Below are 23,891 nucleotides of genomic sequence, written 5' to 3'. Positions count from 1 at the left end.
AAGTCTGCAGCAAAAACTAATTTCCAAAGTCATCCGTCATACAGCAGTTGAGAATAATTCTTCTCATTTGGAAAAATTCCCATCTCAGCCCTGAACTCAAAGAATTACAAGAAAATTTTATCATTGCTAAGCCACCAAACTCGTGTAGTAAGGGCATGTCAGAGTATTCAGTTTCTGATGTCTGACAAAAACTCATGGAACTGATGATGATTAAGTCCACAGGAGAAAGTGAAGTTTAGCACTGATCCTAATGGTTCATTAACACAAGATAGATTCAAATATTTTCTGCGAGGTAACTGCTGATGAACAATACAATGAATAACTGCAGGCTTTAAACACCTTACATTTTCATAAGCTTCGTAAACTTGTCTGATGAAATCTTTTCCTGCTCCAAACATATTCGTACCATGATCAGTCATAAGAAACAGCAGCAGATTATACTTCGGGTTGTACTGAATTAGTTTCCTTAACTTTTTCGAAAATAGTCTCAGCTGTAGTTGTTTTAAGTAGACTATTCATAAAGGTTAATTCTTCAGTCACTTCTAAGTGGTGGTGACTCTGTCGATAAATAACTGAACAGTAACAGCAGCATCAGTTGATTGACTAAGGACAAAGGAAGACCACACGATATCATTTGCCTTGTTTTTTAATTGACTATTGATGTTGCTCCCAATGACCTCAACATTTTGAGAAATTGTTCTTGCTGAAAGGCTAACACACTTCCTCCGAACACACTTCTTCAGCTGCTGTAATGAACAAAATTTAAACGATCCCGTATCATTACGTGGCTTTCCTCGCTCAGCTAACAAATGAGCCAGTTACTTCAGTTGTAGCCTCATTATTTTTGTTGAGAAATTGTTTTGATGAAAGTCTTTAAAATTTTCTAATTTTTCTGACCTTTGCCTGAGTTGGGAATATTGTGACGACTGCTTAATCTGGTAATGTTGACAGATTCTTCTGGCACAGCTTTTTTTTCAATTAAAGATAGCTTTGCCATGTAATTTGGAAACAAAATAATCCACATTCCACTGTGCCCTAAAAACATGCCATTCGAAGTCCATTATTTTTCTTCTCGTTTTGACATAAGTAGGTATTGGTAATAAGGAATAAATAAAACGCTATCGTATGCTGACACACGGGGCACTGGAAACACTATCAAGTTATAATTGTGTCACCGCTATTTGTAATGCACTGAACAGCAATGCATAGCGATGACAGTGCCACATATGGCCTCTGTCACAACTAATGAACTCTGCACTTATAGTGCAAAAGCAGCCATAGACAATATGTAGACCAATAAAGCTTTACTTATGGATGCTGCAATTTGAATTCCACATAATTTTTATGTGTCATGAAATAGTATTCTTTTTCGACAATTAAAAACATAGAAACCCTTCTTAGCTCACAGACCATGCAAGAGCAGCCAGCAGGCTACATGGCAGTATACAGGCTGGTTCACCAACCTCTGCTCTGAAGAGTTTCTACTCCCAAACATGCCACATCCTTCTCACAGCTCCATACTTTTGATCATGTTGCTCCCTCTCTAGATCACCTTTCCAGCTTATTCTCCGCACGAGGGTCCTGACCCTGGCCAGTGGTGTTAACTGCCCCCTTTCCATGTTGCCACTGCACCGTATGACTACAGCTGGCACAGCCCCTCCCACAGTTGACTTTAACTGCTATCTATGTAGCCATGTCTCTTCATTTTTGTTTCCTTGCACAAAGCCAGCTTATAGCAGGCGTTTAAGACATGTCTGCCTAAAAAAAAGCAAAAGTATAAGGCGTCCTGAATGGTATTAGCCTGGTCCACAGCGGCTATGTGCTTGGACCCAGGGAAGCAACTCTAATCTGACTTAGATGCTTCTCCTGGCGATTAAGGAACCTGTAACTTCAGTAGCTATGCTCCGAAGTGCCTGCATAGCCTTGTTCCTCACCCTGAACACTAAATGTGAGATCTTCAGCCTCACGTGCAGACGAGGAAAGCAACCAGTGGGATGACTTGCTCTGTAACTTGCTGGGAGTGTGTGAAGGTCACGAGAGATGTATTCCTTTTTCTGTTTCTTCCAACTACTAAATATTATGATAACTACTTGGCAAAAGCTGGGTACAAAGTAAAGATATATTAAGTCAAAGAAAAAATAAAAACATGGAACTGAAACACAAATAAGTAAACTATATGCAGAAAGAAAAACTGGAAGGAAATGTATAGCCAGTATTATCAACTTTAGGGGTTATCTTGGCTTTTCTTTACCATAATTGTTATTATCTTTAGAATAAAAACAAACAAACAAACAAAAAACCGTTAGGAAAGAAATCCACAATATTAATGACAACTACCCTGATTCAAAGTGACGTGAAAGATGTATGTTGCTAAGCCAGAAGAGTTCCTTTACGTTACAAATGAACTATGGTAAATCTTTTTGTAAAGTGAATGATTATTAAAATGTCATCCTGTTTATGATTTGTAAAATCTGATTTGGACACATGAAAAATGGTCAGATTTGGATAAAAAGGCAAACAAGACAATGAAGGCCTCCAGAGAAGCAGGCAGGAAGAGACGGGGCTGCAACGCCAGGTTTGGATGGATCCCATGTGCACGGTGAAGAGCGGTATGTGAACCCCAAAAAGGGGAGCAACCAACTAAGCAACAGAAGAAACGCGCCCAGATGCCCCACAGCCGGAAAGGCCTAGGCCATGAGGGGGCACCCGCTCCCACTGCTCTCCTGGCCAGACAGTGGTCACTGTTCACGAGTCTCACACGGGGGTGGCAGAGACCTGGCAATGTGACAGATGTGCTCAAATCCCTAATAACCACCAATGTTCATCTTTATTACAGCTAGTCTGATAAAAATTGAATTTCATCTTTTTCAAGCAATATACAATCTTTATCATGAAAACAGAATCTTAAAATGAAAAGAAATGGTCTTGTTCTTAAGCATTCTTGATTGAACTCTAACTGCAATGTGACAGGATTCTACAACTAGCAAAAACACCCACTCATTGTTGAAGATGTCGTAGTATCCAAAGGCTCAATGACACCTCTCTGTAATCTCCTGTTTTCTACATTCGTATTAACCCTGCTGCTACTTTTCCTCCCCATACATAACTCCTACGAAGAAATTTACTCATAAAGCTCATTCTTCATGGCTTGTCAAAGATTCTTCACTTTTATGTTTGAGAATTTTTTTTTAACTTCAAGGAGACAATTTCAAGAGCAATTTCAAGAGCAATAGATTAAGAATACTAAATTACTTATCCAAGAGTGTATTTATATGTATATTTTATATTACAATTTGCTGAAAATCTTTTCTTTTTTGAAGAGCTTTAGGTAAACTACTAGGAGTTTGAAATTCAACGCTTACAAGGACAAACACATTCTGTTTTGACACCAAACATAACCCAGAAACCATATAACTTTGTAACAATAACCACACCAGTGGACGTTCCCCCAGAAATGACTTTTAAAAAACAAGGTCAAATAAAGCTAACATTGGTGGTTGACAAATATCTGGATAGTTCTGGGAAAGTGCTATACAGCTACAGAGATTTCGCTTCTGAAGTGATCCTGGTTTAGAATATTCTCTGGCGGAAAAGGAAAGCAAATATAAGTGCCTAGTGAATTTCTGATTGTGTCTAAACCTTTAAGGCAGGCCTTGATCCTATAACTAGCTTTCAGACATAGTAAGGCCAGTAGAACTCCCTAAGTAACAATGAAACTATATTAACACACAGATACAGACACAAAAACCTACAGGACAAGTGCTACAAGCACTTAAGTAAGCAAACGCTTTAAGGGTGGGGAGCTGCTCACTGGCAAATGATCTCAGCCCACTCTTCACTGAAGTCTGATACCTGTGGGCTGTCCTGGCCCCAAAAACCTAGTGTAATGAATGGTGCAATGTTGGCGTGTAACTCAGTCCTATGTATCCCTCTTTCCTTCTTTCTGTAACTATCTCCTTGCCCTAAGGATCCTGGAACTGGTAAAACTGAGAGAAGTTCGTGTAAGCATCACCCATGCCACTGATTCTGGAGATACGTGAGTACTGAAAACCCTGGTTCATTCCTCCTTAAAGTAGATAACACCTTGACTTGTTCAAAGTTTTTCTATACACATGGCTTCCAATTTGATGAACACTTCAGTATTACACTGAACTTGAAGTGTTTTTTGTACAGTTTTCTGTACAACAGTCTTTGGCCCTGGAAGAGCGGATCTGTTTAGAGCACAAATCTGTTGTGTAAGATACAGGCAGTCTGACGGAGGCTATACGAAGAATGGCGACTGAAGTAAAATTCAAATGGATGTGGGAAACAAAGAGTGTGTTCTGAAGACAGCACTGACCCATGTGGGCCCTATGAACTGAAGAATTGACTGTAGTGTGGATGTGGCTAAAGAAGGCACTTGATTACGGCTGCCGAAGGAGGCAGCAATTAGTAACTTGGGCCTTGTGCAAATGTCGGTGAGAATAGTACTTAAACCGTGCTAAGTGCCAGGCATTTTTGTAAGCACTTTATGTATTAACTCACTTAATCCTCATAACGACCTTATGGAACAAATACTATCTGCATCCTCAGGAAACTGACACGCAAAGAGGACAGTCACTTGCTCAAGGTCCCACAGCTAGTACGTAGCAGAGCTGGGCTTCGAACCCAGACAGTCTGGCCCTGGAGTCAGTACTCTTAGACACCATGCTGTTAGCTACGTTTTTCTTAATTGAGCTAAAGGGAAAACAAGAGCAGCAGCAAGTAAGTGACTCTACTCTGGAAGCTGTTCAAGATATGTCAGGGAGTGTTTAACAGGCCATAATTACAATATCATAAAATAAGTAACTAAAAACAAAGACAGAAATGTTAACTCTAACATGCTCTACGGGATTCTTAATATTCACTTTATGTATTCATTATAAAGTACTCTTAGTTCGATAATAAAATTTAAGTTGTTTTTTTAAAGAAAATACAAGTTTCTGATTTCTGTCATTTGGATAGGTTTGATTTACACAAATGCTCAAGTGGCAGGCTAACAAATGCCTGGCACCTCTTAGCAGTAAGGGTGACATCAGAAAGATATGACAATGTTCTTACCAAAATAAATAAAAGCTTAGATATAAAAACTACTTAAAACTTTTAAGTCATAAAATACCATGCCAAAGGTTTTTATCAACCTCTTCTTTTCTAAGCATAACTACCTCTTTTCAGTGGGGGTGGGTTTGTGAATAGGCCAAAATTTCATAGGAAGGTGGGAACCAGCGCCTTCCCCCTCCTCATGAGAAGTCATTTTGTTAAGACTTACGGTGGCCATAATGGTGTTTCGAGTATGAGTAGGAAACAAATGAGTCAACTTAAGAACAAACTGATATAAATAAAAAGCAAACTGATATAAATAAGGGAAGAAACATTTCAATAAACTCAGATATGACATGATGATACTGTCACAGGCCTTAGTATCTTCTTTATCTCCTAAAAAAATTGAGCCACCATCAGGAAAAGTCACCTCACAGAGAACGCTATGAGATTTTTTAAGTTGCTAGACTCCTTTCCATCTTCTCTTCCTCACCAGCTCTTGATACTGCTGTCAAATTCTACACACTGGCAAAGAAAAAAGGGGTGAAAGTTGAGGGATTTTATAGAGAAATAATAAAAAGTTTGTTGTGATTATTTGAACTAAAATATCATAGCCACTGATGTTACTTTAGATGCCTAAACACATAGCCTGTCATTAAAGCCCCATGTAAACATCAAAACAATCATCGCGATACCTGAAGAACGCAATCTATTACATTCTGGCAGGAGAGCAACCTTCTCTTTTATCTCCCACCCACCCTGGGAAGTAAACACATCTTACAAAGGCATTGGGGGAAATGCTCGTTCCTCATAATGGCTGCCAATTCAGAGACAATTTAAAGTACAACTACTGACAACTAGGAGTCTCGAATTTGCTGAGTATTCATTTCTTATCTCAAAAGCATCTCCACAGACTTGGACCGTGGGGGCCTTCACTAGAATGGATACACAGGGACAAAGCTATTGAGAAGGCTGGGAAAGGGCACCAAGGAGCTTTTCACGAACTGCAGGCTTTTCCCATACTGAGCGATGCTGCCGAGCCCTTGGTAAGGCCACGTACTCTAAGGTCTCTCTAGTCGTAGGACTCTTGTGCACTGATTTTAACGCTTTTCTTAGAAAAACTGAGATGTAATTTATACCATTTACCAATTTACAATAAAAATTCACCCTTTTAAAGTGTATGTTTCAGTGTTTTTTAGTATATTTACCATGGTGTGTAATCATCAACAATACCTAATTCCAGAACATTTCTATCACCTCATACATATCCCCCCCATCCCTATTACCATATGCACTGATTTTACCCTGTTTCTCCACAGCTATCTCTGTTGCCCGTGTAGGTATTTTAAGATGGTTGGCTGGGGTGAATCTACAGAGTAGCTATATAGTAAGAAAATGAGAAAGCTACATTGCCCAGAAGGAAATTGAACCCAAACTCCAGGCATTTTAAACAATTAAGCTAACGTAATTTTTATATATTGGCTAAGAATGACAGAGAAACTTACATTCAACATCCATCTTCACATAACACATTAGTGTGCCCCAAATTCATCCAAGATGTTAAAAGAAGGGAAGACAATCTACTAGGATTAGCCATAACTGTCCATAGTTGCAATTTCAAAATACAGAAGATGCATATGTGCGAAAACCTCCTTTAGTATCAAGTATAGCTGGATTAAAAAAAAACAAAATGAAAAACTTAAATCATTAAGCAAATATTGCCCCATTGGGAAAATAATCCCTAAACCAGTCCACTATTTAAATGCAACCTTACTTTTACCACTCTTCTGACCTAGAGCCTCTCCTAATGAGAAATAACCTTTAGGCAAAGGTCTGGCAGGAAAGCCTGCAGATGTGTGGTGCTCTGGCTGCTACGGGGCTCTCATTACCTAAGTGAGCTCATGGCTTCTAAGACACACAGGAAGAAGACCTCACCTTCAGGCATCAGGGTGTTGAAAGCGGGAGGAAGTAGGTCCACGAGGGTGTCTTGCTTTTGTGCATTTATCTGGGGTGCTATTTCCAGAGAAGGAGCTCCTTTATAGAGTGTGCCCAAGATGGATTTCTCTAAGTTGCTCTCAGAGTTGTCCAGCTGCCCTCACCAATAAGTCAGTCTTTGTAGGTTGATAGAAACCACCAGTCAAAGCAGATGCATATGGATTGTGGGGAAGCCTTCTTTAGTATCTAACATAGCTGGATTAAAACAAAAAAACTTAACCATTAAGCAAATCTTCACTTTAATCATTAATTTAGATTATAGCAAATATCAAGTAGGTGCTAAGCTTGAATCTACCCCTTAGCATGGGCACTTAGTACTTATTAACGGAGGTTTTGTGGGCTTGATCGAAGGCCACAATGGGCTCTTAACTTTGGTTCTGCAAGAAAATTAGTTTTACTTGATAAACAAGTAAACACGTTTTTTGGTAATTTAACTCGTTCTTGCTAAAGTTGCTAAGCAACGCTTCCAGTGACTTCTGTTATGTAACAAGTTGTATCTAGTAATATATTTACAATTTTATTGCAGTTTGCAATAGTAATTTAACTACACGATCATTTCCTGGATTTTCTAAAACACAATCAGATGCAATTGAGTGAAGTTCATAACGTTTATATAATGTGCAAACTAACAAATTTGCCTCAAAATAGTTATCTACCAAAGTACTGCTACGCTATCCGTGTTTAAAGATGCCCCCAAAACAGTCCTAAATTAAAATAACATTTGGCTAAATGAAGCTATAAAGTATTTATCTTCTGTCTACCTGTAAGAAATCACCTAGTGGCCATAAAACTGCAAGAAACCATCACTAGAATTCCATTTCCCTTTAACACAAGGGCATTAAGAAGTTTGAGGATCAACCACAGGTGAAGGAATCCAAAAATGATTTAACATCCTTGAGCATCGCATAGGGTCAAAATAATGATATAACTGTGATTCGGTCAAAAGCCCAAAGTTAGCTACATTTGTAGATATATTTTGGAATGTAATTGCTTCAAAATTTCCCATTCTTAAATCTGTTTTTATAAGACTCTTCTAATATATAAGATGGACTTCTGAATAAAGCTGGATGAAATTTAGTCTTCGTCAAATAAAAAGACACATTACCTAGCAAGAGGCCATGTGGTCCTTGTACTGGAAGAGTACTGATATATGTACATCATCATTTTAGAGTGCTAATCACATTCTCGGAGCTGTTCAACAGAGGAAATTCTGATATAACTGTTTTCTAAGAGGGTTAGATTCCTCAGGTCTAGCCCAAGTGCCTGCTGAAAGGATTACTTCAAAGTTTCCCTTAAATCGAATCATTTGTTAGGAAAAAAATACCAACAAAATAATTATCCTTTAAATGTTATGAATAAAAATCTTGCTCAAATTTGAGGACTTTAGTTATGGAACAAGAATGAAGGGGAAAAAAAAATAAAACAGCTTAGCATACAGGAAGACAATGTTTGCTTTGGTGGATTCAACTGCCAAGACAGCCACTATGATGAGCACAACTCATTTTTAATGCAAATTTCTTCTGGATTATCACAAAGATTACTGCATGTCACATGATCTCAAATAACTTCAGGTACAAAAAATAAACAAAATTATGTAATTATGTATAAGAAAATTTTAAAAAGTAAAAAGTTTTGATACGTAAAAAAAAAAAAATTCAAAAAAACAAAAGGTCTATATCTGTATTCAACAATGGGATCGATACAATGGGTAAGGCCATATTCAAATCGGAATAAATTCTGGAAATTCGTGCTGCAAGGGAGAATGAAAAAATGCTGGGCAGCTCAAAATTTTATAGCAAATATTGAAATCGAAAAACGTTCAAAAGCAACAAATGGATTTACTTTAAAAAAAAAAAAAATCGAGTCAATAGTATATTTCTGGTGCCATTATCTGTGCCTCGAGCTCCCTGCTTCTCAAACCCGGGACAACAAAGGAATGAAGTTTCCCAAATTATCACAGCTTCTGAATGCCCATAAATCTACCAAGGAAGACAGCTATTTCTAGCTCTAATTTTTGGAGACATTAACATCAACACACACACACACACACACACACACACACGAAAAGGTAACAGAAAATAAAAGAGATGAGAATACCTTCAATCTCCAACCACTCAACCAAACTTCGATGTTTCATCTATTCCTGTTGATTTACTAAACCAACTCAAGAGCCAAGACCTTATTCTGCACTTATCCCGCAAGAAATGAAAAGACAGATTTTCAACAAATGAGCATCAAGAGGACAAAGACTCAGAATTAACATTTACACAGCTGTTGACTTTGTCAATTCCAAAATGATCAGAAAGACTTTCGAATATAGATTCCTTAGTACACTCAATGACGACAAAACCTAAAAACAGAGGTTGCTGAAACCAAGACTCATATTACTCAAAATGTTATATTTTACTGAAAAATGTGATCTGAGCATCAAAGATTTATTTAAAAAACTGAGAGAAGTTTATAAAGAAGTTCCAATTATGTGAAGTTTGCAGATTTCCAAATCAAGACCATACTGTTGCTTGACGGCACCATTCAACTGATCATTATTCTCAGAGGTAAGACCATCTCACCAAACCAATGGAAGGACCGCAGCAAGAACTCCAGTAAAAACTAGCAAAGCAACCACATTAGAAAAGTTGTAGTTAACGTGGGTCTGACAATGTCAAGAAAAAACTTAAAATCATTTCAACTAATAGCAGAAAATTTCACAAAGAAACCCAATGTGCCCCAACCCCAGAATGATTTCCCAATGGGTCTTTCTTCTGTGAGTGCCAAACAAGAGCTTCTCCTGTCTTTTAGTTTTTTCTACTCCAAGGCATACTTTCTGCTCTTGGTTCAGCAGGGAGCATTATTACTGTGTGGCTTTTAAAGTTGTTCAACCCCCGCGCCCCCCACCGGGTTCCAAATCTCCAGCAAGCCTGAGATACACCTGGAGATCCTTCTAAACATGCACAACACTCAGGAGCCCATGGGGATGAGAGGCACCCAAAGAGCACCAGGGCAAATGGAAGCCAACATTTTGCTTAACAAGAGGACCCGCCTCTTTCCATCTTTCTCCCAAAGCACCTGGCACTAGCTAGTTGCTTAACACGCCTCGAAAGGAAATAAAAAGACGAGGACCTACACTTAGACACGAGTAGATTCCCAGGAAGTGGTTTTCCATCTTACTAGGTTCTTCTAGTGTCAGCATTTGGGGCTGTCCCTCTCTGATGCTACACATTTCAGTTGAGCCTGAGGATGGACTCCTAGCCCATCACGCTCAACATCCCTGAATCTGGTTGGGTCAACTGTTTTAACTGAATTCGAGCAAGCGTGGCTTCCATGGACAACATATGGGCCTTAGGAATACAAAAGGCCTCCTAGGCACAGTAAAGGGGTCGACTGACTGGACTTCGCGCTAATCGTCATTCACAGGTGGTTCTAGGGCTGGCCCCTAAGGAACTCATCCAGGTCGAGTCTTCAACTCCTTATCGGTCCACAAGTGCCTGGTACTGGGGTTTACAGTCTGAAGAACAGTTAGGCCTCGACGGCCTGGCCTAAGATGTGTGCGCTCCGCACACAGAGGTCCCGCCTTCCCCACTCAGCCGCGAGGACCGCGTTTCCCGCCCCACGGCCCGACCACAGGTTGGTGGCAGTTGGAAGCAGTCGGGACCGGCCCCAGCAGGTTGGAACCGGTCTGGGCCGGGCCGGAGGAAGAAGGGGGGAGGGAGAGGCCGCCTCGCGCTCTCCCTGCGCGCGTGACTCACGCTGGCCGCTGACGTCAGGCGTGCGCGCGCGGCGGGGGGGGGGCTCTACGTACGTGTAGTGCTGCGGTTTCTCGGGCTGTGCCTGCAGCACCTGAGCGGTAGCGGCCGGGGGCGCCGAGGAAGCTGCGGAGCCGCCGGGCCCGGGGCCCTTCGACATGGTCCTGTCTTCCTGCCTCTTCGCCGCTCCCCTTTTATTATTCAGTCTGCGCGGTCCGCGCCGAGGACCCAGTGCGCTTGCGCCGCGCCACGAGAACGTGAAGACCCCCCGCACGGCAGCAAGGGTTGCTGGGAGTTGTGGTCCTCGGTTTGGCTGGAATTTTACCGTCGGCAGAGGGTTGCTGCCAAAGGAACGGACCACGATACCCAGGGATCCTTGTAGACGGTGTCCCGGATGCTGAGGGCCCGCGATGGCTTCTGGGAATTGCAGTGCGGCTGCGTTTCTCCTTCGTACTAGAGCGTTTCAGTTTCGTAGCGGTACCTTTCCTTGAAACTGGAGCCCCTGGAGTAGATGGGGCCCAGAACTAGGGAGGCCCTGACAACTTCTGTGAAACAGTTCCAAGTGTAATTTTACTGCCAACAGTGTAATAATTACCTCGCCTGTAGACTTGGTATAGCTTCGGTTCGGTTCTGATGCCGACCGGAGCAATGCTTAAGGATTTGTGTCGTCCGTTCCTGGCTCTGGGCCGTTGTGCTGCAGGAACCTGGAGTGCGCTTCATTCGCCTCATTCCTGCAGCGGGACTAGCCTTATGAGCATGAAGGAAAGTTCCTGCTGAAAGTCAGCTTGAGAAAGGTTTGCAAAAGAAGAGCTGTACGACACAATATTCTGTTCCCGCGTCTTTGCTGGGCTCCTCATAAACCTTTAGCAACCCTGAAATCGGGAACTCCACGATTTTATTCTCTTCTCAACTCGACACCTGGCCTGGTCAACTTGTTTCCAGTACATAAGGGCCAAGGACGAATTTAATCTCCGTCTAAAATAGTCTCAGGTACACCGGCAAGTTGCAGGGGTGTTGAGAAGCATCACATAGTGTCCAGAGGAAGGGCCTGGGTTTGAGTAGGGGGTGCGATTTATAATCCACTGCAGTTTCCTGCTCTGAACGTCAGTCTTTCTTGTTGGGAAAATGTCTCCTCTCCCCGCTTCCCGCCAGCGGGGCTAAGTTTTTCACTCTGTGGCCTTTGTAAAATAAGCCAGTTCCCTTAGACCAAGGCATTTGATTCTGTGAGCTTTACGAAGTTCTTCATAGATATTTTAACACGTTGCCATTTAACTTTGTTTTCCATATCGAATTTATTTAAATCGATTGTTTTAAAGACTGATTCGTATTTTATTAGATGAGAATATTTTAACTAATGATATCTTATTAAAGAAACACATTCCAAATAACCTTAGGAGTAAGGGAGGATGGGGTGAATGGAATAATGTTAACGTTTAAGAATGACACATGTTTTATTTAGTTTCCAGTAACCTCACAGGCCAAAAGTTTAATTATTAGGGGCATTTGGAAGATGAAAAATTACAAAAGGACAAATAAAAGTTGTATTCTTTTAATCTTATTAAATAATTAACGTTATCCTCAAAATACTCGAGTGTGATCTGAATGAAGAGATACAGTTCATAATGCTTGATTTTAAATACATGTGTATCATGAGCTTCAGAATAAGTGTGTACTGGTAGAATTGGGAGATGATGTCATCCAAAACTGCTTAATTTGCAAAAGAGGAAAACGAAACTCAGAGAAGTTAAGTAGATTGCACAGAGTTACTCAGCATGTCTTTGATAGGAACTAAGACAGTAGCCTACATCACGTTCTGCATTGTTTTGATTGTATAAACATTTGTAGTTCTTCATTTCCTGTGGTGTTTTTCCTCCCCTGCACCAATTTAGGAAAAAGAAAAAATTAACCTTTATGACTGCCAAGTAAGAGGGCAAACTCTTTCCACTAATTGTCTTTAAATGGATGAATGTAAATCCATACTTAGTTTCTCTTGGAGCAGTTTTAGTTCCTCTCTAATAATTAACAAAACTGGGGAAAAAATAATTGGACTGTCTCTCCCTCTAGAAGGCATGGGACGAAGAAGGTTCTGGATTTCCTAGAAAAATCTTGGAACAAACGAGGTGTTTTAAGGAGCCCATTTCTTCTCCAGGCCATTTGAGCAGTGAAAAAAAGATGATGATATTTTTCTGGTTACATCCAGAGTATTTAACAGTCTCCTATGTAGGAACTAAGCAGTGCCCTGTTTCTTCATTTTACACAGGTTCTGAGAACAGGGCAAGAACCTCTATTTTGGTTTCTCCTCAGCATGGCATGAATGAAATGGCTTAATCTTTACCCTACCCTAAACTCTGAGAAAGCAGAAATTAAAGTTGAATAAATTATCACAAAAGTTTAAGTGGATGATCATTAAGTAACTATTGTGAGTGTTATGATCAAAAGAGCTGAAATAATAAGAGGAATTCAGTACCAGGGATTGGGCCAAAGACATTTTTGCTATAGCTGCTTTTTCAAATTTAATTTTTTCCCCCCTCACTACTCTCAGTGAGAGACTTTTGGTGTCACAAGTAAATCTTTGAGGTATTTGTATTTGTGCATAATACTCTGAGTTGAAATCTGTATGTAACTGGTTTTGCTAAAATAAAAAGATTTTAATTTAAAATATTCAGTGAATCTAGAGTAAGAACTATGGAGTGGAATGCCCAAAGCTCTTCTTCAGTTTCTGAGCTTCGTTTGGCTGGTCTTAACCTTAAGCCTGATTTATATTTTATTTATCTGAGTCACTGGAATGCTGAGTATCACCATCCATCCAAGACATTTATTTAGGCAAGGATAGGGATAACCATTTCTATACATTCGTCATGTTTCTTCAGAAGTAATACCTCCAAGATATATCTTGAAACACAAAAGCACATATTAAATGTAGTTGTCTTTCTTTTACTCTTTATAGACATGAAAATGCTATCATAGGACTATTTGCATTCTGGCTATAGTCATTTTATTTAGTTGAATTACATAATTAAAAAATATGTTGCTTAGTCAATTACTTCATTAAGCACCTCGAAATCACAAAGCTTCTTGTGATGGCCTAAGAACATACAAAACAGTACTTATTAAATCATCTGTTGACATTTTGTTTGTAGCTATTACCCCTCCCCACCCTACCAAAGAACTGCTTTTTGGTTAAAATGTATATGCATGATAAATAAAATACCTGGTAATATAACATAGTTTACTGAATTCTAATTCTCATTTACACTACAGCGTACTTAACTATTAAAATGTTGAATTAAAACTCATTTATCTGGAATATTCTATACGAGTTCTTGAATAAAACTTGGAAACAAACAAAACTATCAAAATGTTAATAAAGTAAATCACAGGGAACGAATTTTATTTTACATTGGAAAATATTCACAAAAATTTCATTAAAGTAGCCTCTCCTCCTGCACTGACTGCATTACGTGGTGCAAATAAGGTTGGGTTTCTGCCCATCCAGACTTTTTCGTCTTGACTGGGACCAAAGTAATTCATTTGCATTGACTTTCTATTGTAGAGCTTTGGAACCAAGGGAAGGATCCAAACATAGCTCCATTTTATCCAATCAGAAGAGCCGCTTAGTGCTAAACTCTGATTCGTCCAATTCTCTTTACTTGCATCCAATCGTTAGGCTACTTTAATAGCCAATCAGCGGCCTAGATATTCACCAATCAGGGAACGGGGCCGATGCACGGCCTTTGTGTCGGGGGATGTCAACGCGTCGGCGAAAGCTCCCGCCAATAGAAAAAGTCGTTGGTGTATGCAAATGAGGGTCCTATGACGCAGAGACGCAGCGTGAAGCGTGGGTATAAAAACGGAGATTCCGGGGGGGTTTGGAGCAGAGCGGTTTGGTCGTTCGTTGGAGCAACTCCTTTGTTTTGGTTGGTGACTGCGGCTCTTCGTTGGGCAGTGGGAGCGGTGCGGCGGTGGGAGAGGCGGCCTAGGGCTTCAGCGTTAGGTACGTGTTTGTGGATTTGTCCGTGATTTGGGGTCCTGCTAGTTGTTGGGGCTGCGGGTCGTGGCCGTTGGGTGCCGAGTGCCGGTTAGTGTGGGCTTCTTGGGCTGCTGGCGGTGGGTGTGGGGTTGGGAGGTTTTGTTTTCCCTTGGGGCTTCATTCCGGAACCGCGTCTCCTCCTCTTTCCCGCTGGTGATTCAGAGGTCCCGACGCCGGGTTCCGGGCAGCGCGGCCTCCGCCCGCCGTGCAGGGGAAGTGACTCCTCCCCGCGCCCCCCCTCCCGGGGGAGGCTGCTGCTCCTCGCAGCCTGAGTCATTAGGGGAGGGGGAGGAGGAGGTGGCGGTCTCGGCCATCTGCCGCCGCGAGGTGGAGTGCGAAGAGGCGGGAGGGCAGGGGCGACGAGCCTGGCGCGCCCCCCCCCCTCCCCTCAGGCGAGCGCTGCGGCCCAGGAGTTACGGATGTTTTCTTTAGGTGAAAGAAAATGGCCCGAACCAAGCAGACTGCTCGTAAATCCACGGGTGGGAAAGCGCCCCGCAAACAGCTGGCCACTAAGGCTGCCAGGAAAAGCGCTCCCTCTACCGGCGGGGTGAAAAAACCTCATCGCTACAGGTAGGCAAGGCGGAGGGAAAACAATGACTCGGCGGCGCTCTGCGGTGCGGGAACGGTCCCTGGCGGGCGCTGGCACCGTCAGTTAACTGGTGTCCGTTTACATCCTCTTGCTCGCCCAGGCCCGGGACCGTTGCGCTTCGAGAAATCCGTCGTTACCAGAAATCGACCGAGCTTCTGATCCGGAAGCTGCCTTTCCAGAGGTTGGTGAGGGAGATCGCCCAGGATTTCAAAACGGACCTGAGGTTCCAGAGTGCTGCCATCGGCGCTCTTCAGGTAAGACGACAAAGGCCGTGGTAGGGGCGGAGGAGTTGTGGGTGGTTTCTCCTCCCCTCGAAGAGAGTTTTAATAGTGTGGCTCTTGTCCTCAACAGGAGGCTAGTGAAGCGTACCTGGTGGGTTTATTTGAAGATACTAATCTGTGTGCCATCCACGCTAAGAGAGTCACCATCATGCCCAAAGATATCCAGTTGGCTCGCCGGATACGGGGGGAGAGAGCTTAAGTGAAGGCAGTTTTTATGGTGTTTTGTAGTAAATTCTGTAAAATACTTTGGTTTAATTTGTGACTTTTTTTGTAAGAAATTGTTTATAATATGTTGCATTTGTACTTAAGTCATTCCATCTTTCACTCAGGATGAATGCGAAAAGTGACTGTTCACAGACCTCAGTGATGTGAGCACTGTTGCTCAGGAGTGACAAGTTGCTAATATGCAGAAGGGATGGGTGATATTTCTTGCTTCTCATGATGCATGTTTCTGTATGTTAATGACTTGTTGGGTAGCTATTAAGGTACTAGAATCGATAAATGTGTACAGGGTCCTTTTGCAATAAAACTGGTTATGACTTGATCCAAGTGTTTAACAATTGGGGCTGTTAAGTCTGACCATGCATCACTGTGATAGAATGTGGGCTTTTTCAAGGGTGAAGATACAAGTCTTAACCACAGTGTAACTTACAGTTTCCTTAAAAAAAGTAAACCTGGCAGCTATAGAATACACTATGTGCATTTATAATAGCTATTTTATATATTGTAGTGTCAACATTTTTAAATTAAATGTTTTACATTCACATGTGGTGGGGAGTCTTGTCATTAAGGTGTGTGTAATTTTAGAGTCCAGTTGGTTTTCTCCTAACTAGAGTGCACTTGTTTTCATAGTAGTAAAATGCTTTGCGCATCATACCTTGCATAAGTCCTCATTCTACCACATGTTAACTAACTCTAGCTGATAATGCAAACACTAACGGGGAATTTTATTTATAAGGGCTCTAGAATATAATACAAGTTATTCACACCAGCATCATCTGTTACTAATCTGAACTAGTTAGTGCAGCTTTTCTTTGTGTTGTGGTTGGTCTCATAACTAGGTTGAGTTTTTCTCTAAGTAGAGGAAACAATACGGAAATTCTTTTCCTTGTGGAGTTTGTATTATAAGGCTTAGAGTAAACTTGTGGTGGGGGAGGGGCACACAGCTCCAGCTTTTCGAACCTCAGCCAGTTAAGATGGCGTCTAGTGAGGTTACATCTGGTATATGGTTCTGGGGAAATCACTTTAGAGATGGTCTTCCAAGTGGTTTTTAAATTTATCCTTCTATTGAAGTTTTTAGGTCAATTATGTATGTTGACTAAATTTACAAATAAACTTGTTTATCCAACTAAGTGTCAAAAACCTAAATTGAATGTACAAACCCACCCATTATCTAGGTCCTTTGTATCTTAAAGTTTGAGTTTAGCTTTTTTAGGTTTTGCTTGGTAGATGAACCTTTTATTTACAAAAATAGTCATAGAAAGCATGTAAAAGTCCCTCTGCTCTGAAAAATGCCATGATTGCTATTTTTTGCAGTGCGGGCTTAAGACGTATTAATATGCTTCCCTTTGCCCCCATGTTGTCAAGGAATAAAAATTTGTCTATTCAAGGTATAACAGGTCAAGGAAAGTAAATTTCTTTAAAATTCGAGGGCTCAAATTTGGTATCTGTTCCAAGAACCTTTTCTGGCAGTATGTAGATCTCTACGTAGCAAATTATTTTAACAGAAGCGCAGAGGTAGAGAATTCATTGGTCTAAGCCACCTTTTCAGTATAAAAACTAGTTTTCTTGACCAATGATGGGCAGCAGTAAAGCTCAGTATATGTCAGCTGGATGTGGGCACAAGAGCCACCAATCATTAGAAGGTGTTCGGTATATTTAAAGTTGGCTGTAGGAACACATTTTTGCCCTAAAGGCTTTTTTAATAAGTTAGCATTAGTTTCAACTTTAAAGGGTTTGTGAAGAAGCTAGCTAGAGTAGCCTTGGGAGTCCTGGTTAAACAGCCTTAGGGGGGATATCAAAGGCGGAGTCCAATACAATACAATGAATGGTTTTGTAAAAGGTCCATCTTAACCAGTGCTTGGAACAATGACTGACTGAGAACTCATGTTATTACTTCCGAAGGAAGTTGCAGTCCTAGACATTGGGATATGCTGTGCTCTGGAGTGTGGCAGTGTTTGAACACAAGTAGAAGCAGCTATGAGTTAGCTTGAGTTTCTACCTGTGGTAACAAGCGGGTAACGCTTGAACTTTACCCAGTCTGCGTCTTGATGTAGAAAGTTCTTGAATTTTATTGGGTGACTTGGAATTTGCTGCTTAAATAGTGTAACACTTCCATACTTTACTTGAGCACACATCTCAGAAGGCAAAAATATCTTTTGGTTCTAGGAAGGTACCCACACAGGAGATAATCTGGGTATAGGTGATGGAACAGAGTCTGTAAGGAGAAAAGCAAAAATTGGAGCTGATGAAAGGTATCCTGTGCCCTTGATGGATGAGACAAAAATAAAGTTTTTGAAGTTGCAGACTTTCTCATCTTGTTAATGGTTTTTATTTGAATGACATCTGTTTCAGGAAACGGAAAATGTCTAGCAAGCCTTGCCTTTCCAACTCAGCTGGGGGAGGGGGGGCGTTTAGTAATGAGATAGCAGACCCCTGTCAATGTGTGTCACACTGCTCGGGACAGTGCCAATTTCTGCCTGTTGAACCTGCATGTTAATAGTGCCTCTTCACTGTCAGCTGTCTCCCAATTAGGCCAGACTAGTGTGAGCCAGGTAAGTTGACAGCTGGAAGTGTCAGGTCCTGGCAGCTTTGGCTCCCTGAAGATTCTGAACCAAGCCACTGTCCTCCTGCAGCCCCTAGCCTGTCCTTTTGGGAAGATAGCTGAAGGGCCATGTGTTTGTGAAACTGCTGGCCAGAAGCCAAGTTCACACCAGGTGAGGCAGCCCCATTGCCCTTCCTCCACAGTTCCCTTCTATTATGCAGTTGGTGAAATGGTGGACTGCCTGGGCCCATGTTTCTGGGTCTCTATTTACCCTTGCTACATCCCAGAACTGGTATGTGGACCAGATGTTTTTTTAAGTCTAAGGAACAAAAATTATATCCTATTTACAAAATTTAAGGTGGTGTAACCGTTATAGGGAGGCAAGCACTTCAAGCCTGTTTCCTGAGATGTCCCCATCAGTCCGAGGGAGGGAAGAGCAAACCTGGGAGGGGCCAGCAAGGACCACCTATGTCCCCTAGCCAGGCTGCCCCACCCACCGCTTCGGCCCCAGCCAGGGGCCTCTGCTGCTGCCTGACCGTTAGTGAGGAAACAGGCTCTGAGCAGACTGGACCTGACTCATTTCCTTAATCATTCCTCAGCTTTCCCCAACAGCAGACTCCACCTGGCTCCTTGCAAGCACTGCCTCTTGTCTGGTGTCAGATATGAGGGCTGGGGTCTTATGCAGCAGTTGGAAACCTGGCCCCTTCTGGATCACCTTCAGGTTGGGCAGCAGAGGATGGACAAGGTTGGGTCAGCTGTCTGCCTTTGGGCCAGCAGGAAACTCGGGCTTGCCCTTCAGTTTCTGCAGGATGGGGCCAGCCTGTGTTTGAGAACAACAGCCAAGGGCCAGAGATCAGAGCCCCAGGCCTACGGTTAACCTATCCTGCCACATAAAAGGGTGAGGTGCTCAATTTTCTCCACACCTTTGTGCAGCTGCTGTATCACTGGCAGTGGTGTGGTCCACTGGGCATAAGAGCCTTGATTCCTCACGCTGGGCATCCGTTCCCCACCCCTACCTCTAGATCCCTTGGGTGGGAGCACGTCAGTCACCTCACTGAGGCATCACAGCCCAGTTCCCTGGCCCAGCCCAGACACTGATCTAAGATCACAGCTGAGCTGGCTGCCTGAACCTCACAGCTGCTGCTCTCCTCCCATGGTGCTCTCACTGCCTCCTGTGGGCATTCCTCAGGATGTCACCAGGCCGGGGCACTCCATGCAGCTGCACCTGGCTTCTGACTAGCAACTTCAGCATGAACCGTTGGCCTGCTGCTGCCTTCTGGAGGGTGGGGCTAGAAGGAAGAAGGGCGGGGGGAGGAGGAGGGAAGGGAAGGACCAGACCCCTCCTCAGGTTGCTAGTCCAAATCCCACAGCACCCACAGGGAGAAGGCTGAAAGTGCTCTCTTACTGACCTTTTGGCTCCGTGACCCCTTTGGGGGAATAAGCAAGCCTGCGGGAGGTGGGTACAGCTGCAACGCCCACCCAGACAACACCATTGTTCTAAGCAGAGTCATGGGACTTCTATGTGACGTGCCCCCAGCCTGTCCTGGTATCCTCACCTGAGCATCATGCCCGGTGTCAGGCAGGATCGTTGGTCAGGCACAGCCTGGAGCAACACCTCTTAGCATTCTGCCCTGAGCAGAAGACCATCCACCCACACCCGTACTTACCCTATTGCCCTTCCCCATGGAGGAAACTAAGGGGTTTTGCAGTCACTCCCTTACCAGGGAACCAAAGGGAGGGGGCTGCAGTGAGGCTGTGGCCCCTGGAAGGGCTATAAGGCTGCACACAACCTGGAAAGGGGCACAAAGGGGCAGGTGCTTGGATGCCAGGGTCTGGGGTCTTCTCCCTGGCAGCTGCCAGCTCTTGTTCAGGAAGCTGCACTTCTAGGAATATACACACTGAAATGGAGAGTGGGTAGAAAGGGAGAAGTCCATCTCAGACAGAACCGGTACCGGTGACAAGAAGAGCTATGAGAAGAGGCCAGTGGGCTACAGGCTTAGGGCAGGTGGCCTTTTACTGAGGAGTACGTGAGTGACTGCACATGTCCTCATGGAGGTGGTGCCCATTAACCTCTACTCCCTTCCTACCCCCTCTGTTGGACATACTGGACCCCAGAACCCTTCCCTTAATAAGCTCCTCACCCCCTAGCACTGAACTAAGAACATCAGCAGAGGAGACAGTACGGGGTTGGGTTCAAGGCCCCAGGCATCATGAGTCCTACTGCATCCTGCAGAACCCCAGGCATCATGGGTCCTACTGCATCCCGCAGGCCTCTCCTCCCAGCACGTTGCTTTTGGTGTCTCAGTCCTGAGCACTCCTGGGGGCCTGGGCCAGCTGTGAGGTGCAGAAAGAGACAGCCGAAGAGACAGCCGCCTGGTGCGTCTGGATTTGCTTCCTGGCCTGTGATAGGTGGCTATCAGCCTAGAGGGCAGAAACATCAGGAACATGGTTGGGGCATCAAACAAAGACATGGCCTGCAGCTGACCTCTCTCAGCGGGACCATCTGAGGCCAGGGAAAGATGAGAAGCTGCTGGCGCTCCAAAGGCAAAGCCTGAATCTTGCCTGCCTCTGGAGCCGTGCCTGGCACACGGCAGAGGCTCCAGACAGGTTTGCTGACCAACCCGAATGGCCCTGGCAGTCCTGCAGCACAGCTGGCTGGATCTGCTGCTGGCATGGTTTGCAAAGAATCAGTCCAATTCCCAAGAGCTTTGGTTATTGGCTTGGCTTCCTAATGCAGAGTGTTCTACGTGGGAAATGGGGCTCCAGTGGTCTGGGGGAGCAGCTGTCCCTTACCAAGAGGCTGAGCTTTTGATCTTAACCCTTTAGTAAGCAGAGGCTGCAGGTCAGGGTGCTCATGGGGACAGAGTGGTGGCTGAGAGAATGGATTCAGGGGTCAGACAGACCCAGGTTCAAGGCCCAGCTCTCCTGCTCGGATGAGTTCCTTAACCCATTGTGCTGCTTTTCCCCATCTGTAAAATGGGAATAAAAACAGTACCTACCCAATAGGCTTGTAAGGATTTAATGAAATAATCTGTGCAAAGTCTGGTGATTTTTACAATACTTGGCAACAGAAGTCAAGGGCAATGATCAATCAGAACAGACTGTGGTGGTAAACTACCAGCAGCGCCCTACGAGCTGTGTACCAGCCCTGATACCAGCACTACCACAAGCTCCAGATGTGTATTAGCAATGCTTCAGCAGCTGTTATCATTAACATTCAGAAAAGCAAAGGGGCCCCAAATCAGGAGATAGGGTAACCCTCCTGGTACAACAAAAAGAACCTCCCAGAATGAGTGAGAGGGTGGACCATCTGCTGAGAGCAAACACTTGCAGATATTTGTTTGGGAGATGTGGCTCTAAGACCCATTAGGGAACCAGGCTGTGACGCAGCGGGGAAGCCGGAGCTGCATGGAGCGTGCTGACCTCCACCACGTGAAAAGAGACCGAGTCTAGCAGGGAGGGTCCAAGGGCTAAGAATTGGGCACAGAGACAGACACGGACCCTGGGAGAGGAGAGGCGTCTCGGGAGTGCCCGTCCTCAGTGGTGGGCCAAGTGTCGCCATGGCTTGGACAAAGGCGCTTTGGAGACCTCTGGGCCCAACTAGGCTGCCGGGTACCCGGCTGGCATGGGTGGTATTCCCACCACTGCGCAGTGTGGCCCTGTGGTAGATAGTACTGGAAATTCTATCACTATGTCTTAGTCCATGTGACAAATGGCTCTGGCAGCACCGATACAGGGAATTTTTCAGCCAGCGGAACAGAAGACAGACCTTGGGGTGCAGTGTCCCCATTAAGGTGTCCCCTCCCCCCAAGCCTGTGACATTTGGCCAGGAAATGGGAGGGAAAGTCAAAGGTTAAGGCAAACTTTCTTTTGAACAAATTTCATGTAACATATTAGATGAGATTAAAAAACTGAGTGTAAACACATCTCCCAAATAAAATCAATGTTTCAGAGTCCATCTTAAGCAAACGGGAGCACTTCCCTCTTAGATCAAATCCAGGTTCTCCAAGAATAACTGAAACAATAAAAAAGGACGATAAAATTAAAAACATGTTTTCAACCAAAATGAAACAACGGAAATAAAAGTGTGTGGGCTTCTTCGCAGTAGTCAGGATTCCTCCGCACTCAGAAAGCTCACTAGTCCTCCCCATCAACTTTTGTCTCAGTCGGAGAAGCCAGATTGTGTCTGCCTCCCAACCAGAGCATGAGTGCCTGAGGCTTTGACCGTCTGGCCAATTGCACGCAGGAGAGTCCGCTAATGTTTCTGTTGAATTACTGGATGACTGATAAGAATAGAAAACATTTATTCCGTGCTTACTAAGTGCCAGGTACTAGGCTGGGCACTCAATGGAGATGATCTCATTTAGTTCCTTTTGTAACAGTCTGTCGAGGAGGAATCACTAGCCCCATTTTACAGAGGAGAAACCAAGGCTCAGAGAAGTCCGGTCATCTGCCTGAGATCACGCAGAGGAAGGGCAGAGATTTTGGCTCAGGACTGTTGGACGTCAAAGCTGAGGTGGGTAAAGGATTCTTGGAGCAGGGGTTGCTTTGCTCACTGCTGCCCCAACAGAGTGGTACCTTGCTGGTAGGAATGGCCAGTGAGTTTAATTCCATTTCAACCAGCCCCAAGGGCCACTGGTTTTGTCTAAAAAAAAAAAAAAAAGCTTTGAAGCTTTGAAGAGTGTTCAAAAGGAAGGAACAGGCCATCAGATGAAATTTAGTATTGCTTATTCCCAATGCTTTTTTTTTTTAACAGCCTTACCCATTTAAAATGTACCAAGTCAATGGTTTTGCTATATTCACAAATAAGTGCAACCATCACCACAGTCGATCTTAGAGCATTTTCCTCACCACAAAGAGTACTGGGTACCTTTGGCTCTCACCCTCATCCCCCCACTTCCCTCAGTCCTAAGCAACCTCTGCTGGGCCAACGGCCCAACCTACCTCAGCAACTTGTGGCAGGCCCTTCCAGGAGGGGCTGGGCCCGCTGCTGTCCATTGCCACCATCCGTCAGCTCCTCATTGCTAGGAGCTGTGACAGCGTGTCCGTCCTGGGAAAGGAGCCTGCAGAAAGCGACTTTTGGTCACCACCAAACTTGGCTTTATCGCTATTTACAGTGGGTGCCAGGCCATCCTTTCAGAGACCCATGACCAGGGGTTGGTGACCTCTCACAGCTACAGGACTCTAGAACCTAGGAGATCCCTTTGGGACACCCAGGTTGGCTGGATCTCAGCTTGGTCGCTCTGGCCGTGGTGGCTGGCTGGGTGGGTGTGAGCACGGAGAGGGGCACAGGGCCGGGGAAGCGCAGCTTAGACCTCCGAGCCCAGCGGTCTTTCCCAAAGTCGGCCGCTGGCCGCCCGCCGCCCACCGCCTGCCGCGTGCCGGCAAGAGGACAGGGACCCGCGCTGCGGGGCGGGTGTGGGGGGCGCGG

General features: G+C 44.0%; 2 protein-coding genes and 1 long non-coding RNA gene across 9 annotated transcripts in view; 1 reads left to right on the top strand and 2 right to left on the bottom strand.

Moving 5' to 3' along the window:
• UNK (unkempt family zinc finger) overlaps positions 1 to 11,374 on the bottom strand; it is a 30,860-nt gene extending 19,486 nt beyond the window's left edge. For 2 of the 6 annotated variants that reach the window (XM_011361954.2, XM_011361955.2), the window contains exon 1: positions 10,853 to 11,372. In XM_011361954.2, coding sequence (XP_011360256.1) covers positions 10,853 to 10,956 — 104 coding nt within the window. In that variant the 5' untranslated portion in view covers positions 10,957 to 11,372. Of the gene's footprint in view, positions 1 to 6,563; positions 6,729 to 6,993; positions 7,249 to 8,158; positions 8,245 to 10,177; positions 10,822 to 10,852 lie in introns of those variants that run through there. The other 4 variants (XM_023531704.1, XM_023531703.1, XM_023531705.1 and 1 more) reach the window with 4 other exon arrangements.
• Positions 11,375 to 14,520: 3,146 nt separating this feature from the next.
• Positions 14,521 to 18,221, top strand: LOC105293361 (histone H3.3). The gene is made up of 4 exons (XM_011361953.2): positions 14,521 to 14,790; positions 15,259 to 15,396; positions 15,516 to 15,669; positions 15,767 to 18,221. Exons 2-4 carry the CDS (start codon positions 15,269 to 15,271, stop codon positions 15,893 to 15,895), a joined length of 411 nt encoding a protein of 136 aa, XP_011360255.1. The 5' UTR covers positions 14,521 to 14,790; positions 15,259 to 15,268; the 3' UTR covers positions 15,896 to 18,221.
• A 3,415-nt stretch (positions 18,222 to 21,636) lies between these two features.
• On the bottom strand, positions 21,637 to 23,833 carry LOC111741054. 2 transcript variants are annotated; one of them, XR_002780840.1, is made up of 3 exons: positions 23,405 to 23,833; positions 23,039 to 23,105; positions 21,637 to 22,475 (listed from the first exon to the last, which is right to left on the bottom strand). It is a non-coding gene; the product is annotated as an uncharacterized LOC111741054 (long non-coding RNA). The 2 variants fall into 2 exon arrangements; XR_002780839.1 differs by lacking the exon at positions 21,637 to 22,475 and having other exon boundaries at positions 22,748 to 23,105.
• Positions 23,834 to 23,891: the final 58 nt, after the last annotated feature.

Source organism: Pteropus vampyrus, unplaced genomic scaffold, assembly GCF_000151845.1.
Source record: "Pteropus vampyrus isolate Shadow unplaced genomic scaffold, Pvam_2.0 Scaffold72, whole genome shotgun sequence".
Classification (NCBI taxonomy): domain Eukaryota; kingdom Metazoa; phylum Chordata; class Mammalia; order Chiroptera; family Pteropodidae; genus Pteropus; species Pteropus vampyrus.
The sequence above is the reverse complement of the archived record's forward strand: the minus strand, read 5'-3'. Positions and strand labels throughout refer to the sequence as shown.

Bases quoted from the DNA above. Each gene is read 5' to 3' on its own strand.
- LOC105293361 (XM_011361953.2), top strand. From the start codon at position 15,269: ATGGCCCGAACCAAGCAGACTGCTCGTAAATCCACGGGTGGGAAAGCG. The intron at 15,397-15,515 runs GTAGGCAAGGCG...TTGCTCGCCCAG, and splicing joins AAAAAACCTCATCGCTACAG to GCCCGGGACCGTTGCGCTTC. The intron at 15,670-15,766 runs GTAAGACGACAA...TGTCCTCAACAG, and splicing joins CTGCCATCGGCGCTCTTCAG to GAGGCTAGTGAAGCGTACCT.